The following is a 6,359-nucleotide window of genomic DNA, read 5'->3' on the forward strand; positions in this document are numbered from 1 at the left end:
AGGAGGTATAGATTGGACATCCGCAAAAACTACTTCACGGTTAGGGCGGCTAGGAGCTGGAACCAACTTCCAAGGGAAGTGGTGCTGGCCCCTACCCTGGGGGTCTTTAAGAAGAGGCTGGATGCCTACCTGGCTGGACTCGTTTGAGTCCCATTTCTCTTTTTGGGGTTTTTTGTTGTTCTCCCGCCCTGGCGGGGGGTCGGGCTAGAAGATCTACTAGGTCCCTTCCGACCCTTAATCTATGAATCTATGAATCAGGTTTTGATCCACCCATCTTGCAAGCCTGTCAAAGTTGGCCTGGATTGCTAGCCTATCCTCTAGGATGACCACACTTTCCCATAGTTTGGTGTCGTCAGCCAACTTAGCCAGTCTGCTTCTGACACCAGAGTCCAGATGAATTATAAATACATTGAAGAGTACAAATCTGAGAATGGAGTCCTGGGGGACACCACTGGTTACGTGCACCATGTTGATTTGGTTCCATCAACTATCACTCTCTGGGTCTGTCCATGGAGCCAGTTCCCCAGCCATCAAATTGTAAGATTGTTGAGGCTGCAATTCTCCAATTTTAACATGAGCACATCATGGGACACCAGGTCAAAGGTTTCTTTGAAGTCCAAATATATGATATCAACCTCTTCTTTGTCCAAGTGATATATCACCTGGTCATAGAAGGAAATGAGATTGGTCAGGCAAGACCTACCTGTAACGAAGCCATGTTGGCTCTCTCTGAGCATTGCCTTCTGTTAGCCTGTTGTTAATGGTTTCCTTGATAAGTTTTTCCCAGATCTTTCCAGGGATTGAGGTCAAACTGATTGGCTTGTAGTTCCCCAGATCTTCCTTCCTCCCTTTCTTGAAGATAGACAGCATACTGGCCCTCTTTCAATCTTCAGGTACCTTGTCTGAGCATCACGAGTTCTCGAATATCTTCACTGTTGGCTGTGCTATGATGTCAGCCAGTTCCTTTCACACTCTTGGGTGTATTCCATCCGGGCCAGCTGACTTATGGATGGTCCAGCCTCACAAGATCCAGGCCTTTTCCTGATGATCCTGCATTTTATCAGGCGGTGATCCCCATAGGCTAGTGGAAGACTGACACAGTAATCATTAAGGAGATTGACTTTTTTCTGGGTGTCAGTTATCAGCTGGCCCATTTTGGTTTAGCAAGGGTCCAATGTTGCTCTTTTTTCTTTTTTCCGACCTCCCGCAAATCTGAAGAAGGACTTTTTATTGTCCTTGATTCTTGTGACCAGTTTGAGCTCATTTTCAGCCTTGGCTTTCCTAGTTTGTTTGCTACAGGTGCAGGCCAGTGCTGAATACTCCTTGGTAGTATTCCCTGTGTTCCTTTATAAGCTTCTCTTTTTACACACAGGAGGTCCATGAGTTCCCTATTGAGCCAAGGGGGTCGCCCAGCCCTCTTGCTACTTTTTCTGTGGGCTGGAATGGATTTTTCTTGTGCTTCAAGGATCGCATCCTTGAGGAGTGACCACTCATCATGGACTCCCCTCCCTGTCAGATTATGGCCTGTTAGAGCCTCGACAACTAGCCTCCTGAGCTTGTGAAAGTCGGCTTTCCTAAAGTCAAGGACTTCTGCATTGCTGACTGACTTGCCAGGTTTGTAGTGGATAGAGAAGGTGATCAACTCGTGGTCACTGTCTCCCAGCTTCCCTTTGATACTCAGGTTGCTCACTAGATCATCCCCTTTGGCCAGTACCAGGTCCAGCAGCACCTTACCTCTTGTTGGCCCATAGACTTTTTGAGACAAATAGAGCTCATCAGTGCTTGTGAGGAAGCGTTGCAACCAATCAGATTTGTCTGAGTGCTCTTCCCATGAGATGTCCGGGTAGTTGAAGTCGCCCATGACAACCATGCACTGAGTGTGTGCAGCCTCAGCCATTTCCATAGCGAATTCATGGTCAAGTTCTTGCTCCTGATTAGGAGGTTTGTAGTAAACTTCTACCGTTCCCCCTGTATTCTTACCCAGAGGGTCTCAAGTTGCCCTCCTTGGTTGCCAATCTCTGCCTGTAGGGAAGTGTAGTGCTCCTTCACATAAAGAGCTACACCCCTGCTCTTTCTTGCAACATGATCTCTCCTGTACAAGGTATAGTCATCAATACATGTGGTCCAGTCATAGGTGGGAGTCCCACCAGGTCTCCGTTATTCCTATAAGATCATAGTCATTTCTGTTTAGCAGAAGGGCCAGTTCCTCCTGCCAACGGATGGATTCCCTGCACTCCTAGAAGAGCTCTGTCCCTGGGCTGGGGTAGGAGAGAGTTCTCTTGTGCAGGGAAAATCTTCTGATTTTGTGGTTGATGCTTGGTGGGCTTGCACCAGTGGTTATCCACCCATCCCCCGGCGAACTTAGTTTAAAGTCCAGTCAAGCAGGTCAGCCATTCTGGCCGAGAAGAGCATCTTCCCCATTCGAGTGAGGTGGAGGCCGTCTCTTCCCAACAAATCACTACCTCTCTCTGAACTGTGGTCGTAGAAGCTGAAGCCTTTACAATGGCACCAGCACCACAGTCTTCTGTTAACTTCTACAATTCTTCTCTCCTTCCTATGCCCGTGACCTGTAACCAGAAGGATCGAGGAGAAAACCACCTGCTCCCCCAACCCTCTGAACCCTGCTCCCAGAGTCCCGTAGTTATTCATGACGCTGCTGGGATTGCTCTGAGCCATGTCATTCATGCCCACATGGATAAGGAGCATGGGGAATTGGTCAGAGGACCGGATACGTTTCAGGATCTTCTCAGCTACATTCTGGATATGAACCCCTGGGAGGCAGCAGACCTCATGGACTAAGGGGTTGGGGTGGCAGATCGTTCCCTCAGTTCCCCTCAAGGGGGGACTTCGAATGAGCAACTGAAAAATCTGGCATGTGGGGGATGTTTTTACAGGTGTCATTTTGATCACTTAATGTGCCCTACAGGTCAGTGTGCACCAGTGGAGTTCTATGGAGCCATTGTGTACCTTTGCTACTGAGGGTGTGACTGTTAGGGCAGGGAGTGCTGCCCCCATCTACAAGGAGCCTGTAAATGATTTGCTGAAAAAATGTGGCAACTGTACCAGGCAAAGCTGCGTTGTCACCTTTTACCTTGTGGGGAAAGGTGAACTCTACAGTCCTCGCAATTATCACTTCCTGTCATCACTGAAGGATGCAGTAGGATTGGAAAAAGCACAGCTCAGTGTAAGTGCCAGTTACTCAAGCTACGTTCTTTGCTCTTGTTAAGTTTATTTTTTGTGTTCTGAGAGTTAGATGTCTGTAGTGCAATATCTGTTCTCAAAACATATGGCTGGTATAGTGTGCAGCCACTGGCTGCAGAAAAGTTAAACAGCCACGGGTTAAGAAAACTCTTGCCTGGGATGAGAGCAGTAACTAAGTGTGTTCAGTCTGATATGCCTGTGGCAGAGAGGGATGATCTTGCTTTGAGCTGGTGGTTGGACTGGATGGACTCCTGATGTCTTCTCCAGAGCTCTTTCTATGATTCTTAGATGGAGGGGAAGGGAGAAATCATGTTTAACAAATATATTTTTAAGATGGTATTGATCATACTAACATGCAGCTTTTGAACTGATTGAAACATTTGTTTTATTACACACCTCATTTACAAAAAGAGTAATTGTATTTGTCTTCTCTTTCAGGCCACCATATCTCAGCAAAATGACCACTATATTTTTGTTCTCCAGACCACTGCAGTCGCTCCTTTTGTTTGGCTGGATGTAGGAAATATAAAAGGGAGGTTTAATGATAATGGATTTCTCATGACTCAGAAGAGAAAGGTGGTTGTATTTTATCCTTGGGAGCCCACCAGCATCAAGGAGCTTGAAAGATCACTCTGCTTGACTTCACTGTCAGATATTTACTGAGGGGATCTCAGTTCCTTTAGGAAGAAATAGCAGAATGGAAACGGAAAAACTTGAACATAACTAAAGATCAAGAGAAGCTGACCACAGAATGTATTGTCCACCTCTGTTATGCATACATTCCTGATTGTTTGGTTAAATATAAATATGTTTGCAGCTAATACATATAATGTGCAAAGATGTACTTTCTTAGGTAACTGAAAATATATGTAACTAGTGCTTCTTGTAAAGCACAATAATTATGAAAAGAAGCAAGGTGGAGATTGACATAACTTGAGTCCTTTAATAGATATATTAATGAGTAAGGGTGCAGTTCCAACATATAGCTATAGACCAGGGTTAGTTATTCTGTTCCATGGCTTGAGTTACCCCTCAGATTAGAAATACTTGTACCTCATTGTAAATTATTGTGGAGTATGAGTTGTGAATCTACCGTTCTAATCTGTGTCCCCCCATGGTAGCTGTTTGCTTAGTAGAGTGATTTTCAGCCAGGGTGCTGCAACACCCTAGGGTGCCTCAAGAGCTTTTCAAGGGTGCCATGGAGTGCCACATGTTAGCACTGTGAGGTATGCAAACGTGATTCACAGGAGAAACCCAGAGATTTCAAATAGGAATCCATAGTGTCCAAAACATTTGGACCTGCTGTAATCTTTCTGAGTTCTCTGTACTAGCAGAATTACTCTGTTCCTTCATGTGTACTTCAAAATAGAGTGGAAACTAAGAGCTGGCATTTTCCAAAGGGTGCCTTCAGTTTGAAAAGGTTGAGAACTACTGGCTGAGTGTAAACAGTATCTTACCAGTGTCTTGCCACTGATGGCAAAGTGCTACCATAGTGCCTAATGAGGATAGCTCCCTTTGGACAGCTGGTTCTGTCTGCTTTGGACCCCCATGTAACTTACATTGGTTCTCAAAGCTGATGTAGGTTACACCAGGGTAAGTGTGATGGGTCTGCACCCTCAGCTGCAGGATTGCCACAGCCTTAAGAGGTAGCACAAACCTCCACTCTAGGAACAGACCAGGGACTAAACAGTGACTAGGAGAATGCCTGTTGAATCCTGATATGGTGTCATCCTGGAAGGCAAGAGGGGAGGGAGGAAAAGAGGGGTAAATGGTACTGAAGGTCTCTAGCAACTGTTCTGTCCTATCTTCCTGTTTATAAGTGGTGGTGGTTAAATGTTTTAACTGCTTTTTAAAAAGTGTAACAAATAAACAGCCTTAGTTTTCTTTGTTGTCTCCAGGGCATGCAAACCTGGACACATTTGCTTATGAGTGGTGCCCAGATCTGGTTGGAAACTGGAATTCCCATTCCAGAATGTTATGAAATACATTTCTTCAAGAAGTCGCAAACTGAATTGTTCTGAACCTTACTGAATGGGCAGCCTGGGCTTTTGGTTAAAAGGAAATGTATCAAATAGATTGAAGCAATTTGTTTCAAACCTTTTAGAAGTGTTGCCAGGGCTCCCTGAGCTGCAGGAGACTGTTGTGGCTGAGCCTGCCAAGGAGATAGGAGCTGGAAAGTCTGGGTGCTTAACAGCTGCCAGGCAGGTTGTTGAGAGGCTGAGCAAGCTGGTAGGATACAGAGCATCTGCCTAACAGTCCAGCTTCCACAGCAAACCTCCCCTGGTTTCTATTGGGATTTTGTTGCATTCTTGTAGAACACTGAGCTGGATCAGGATTTTCCAACAGAAAAATGTAACGGGGGCGCTAATTGCCTTCTGATAATGAGCCACTGAACATCCTGATGAATCAGTTACTGAAGTGAAAAATTGATGGTTGCTTAGGTGCAAGTAAATTCAGGATGAACTAACTCTAGTCCTGATCAGAGGGTCTGTAGTGTGCTTGATTTGCTTTAAGAAACTCCAGGTGAAAGATGCTGATACAGCATAGCAAAGAGATTTTTTTAATTTTAAGAGGCGAGCCACGTTAATTGATAATCCTGGATTGGTATAGACTCTTGGGGGGCTTTTGCCTTTCTCTGTAGTAGGCAATGTGGCCCTCTTCCTCAGATCTCTGGAGCCTATATTAACAGTATTTTCAGCAGCAGGGCATTGCCCGCTGTGGTCCCTCTGCTTTACCTGTGGCAGGTTAGGGTGGTAGGTCTTGTGTTGTGTCAGGGTTGACTGTAGTTTTGCTAAGAGGTTAGGCAATGAGATGGTTTGGATAGGGATGATACTGCCTCAGGCAGGGGTTGGACTAGATGATCTCTTGAGGTTCCTTCCAGCCCTGCTTCACTATAATTCTGTGCCAGTATACATGAAACTAAAGGGGTAGCTCTTCAGTGGGTCACAGGCTGTCCCTGTAGTCACCACCATCATAATTCTTGCCCCAGGAAAATGTCACTTACCTTATACACTTTATACTTTAATTTCCAGGTTTGCTGGTATTGGTGCTTGTTGCTGAGTGACAAAGCAGAGGAGATTCACTTCATCCCCAATGCTCCCAGCTGCCATCTTTCCACAAGACATAGTTTCATAGTTTCTAGGGTCAGAAGGGACCTG

At 45.5% G+C, this 6,359-nt stretch overlaps 1 protein-coding gene across 1 annotated transcript in view; it reads left to right on the plus strand.

Moving 5' to 3' along the window:
• The window catches only part of MANBA (mannosidase beta), a 114,622-nt gene extending 109,537 nt beyond the window's left edge, over positions 1-5,085 (plus strand). The window contains exons 16-17 of the mRNA XM_019526367.1: positions 2,927-3,184; positions 3,640-5,085. Of these exons, the coding sequence (XP_019381912.1) occupies positions 2,927-3,184; positions 3,640-3,864 (483 nt within the window). The 3' untranslated portion in view covers positions 3,865-5,085. The remainder of the gene's footprint in view (positions 1-2,926; positions 3,185-3,639) is intronic.
• Positions 5,086-6,359: the final 1,274 nt, after the last annotated feature.

This window comes from Gavialis gangeticus, unplaced genomic scaffold (genome assembly GCF_001723915.1).
Source record: "Gavialis gangeticus isolate Ggan-Ray unplaced genomic scaffold, GavGan_comp1, whole genome shotgun sequence".
Classification (NCBI taxonomy): domain Eukaryota; kingdom Metazoa; phylum Chordata; order Crocodylia; family Gavialidae; genus Gavialis; species Gavialis gangeticus.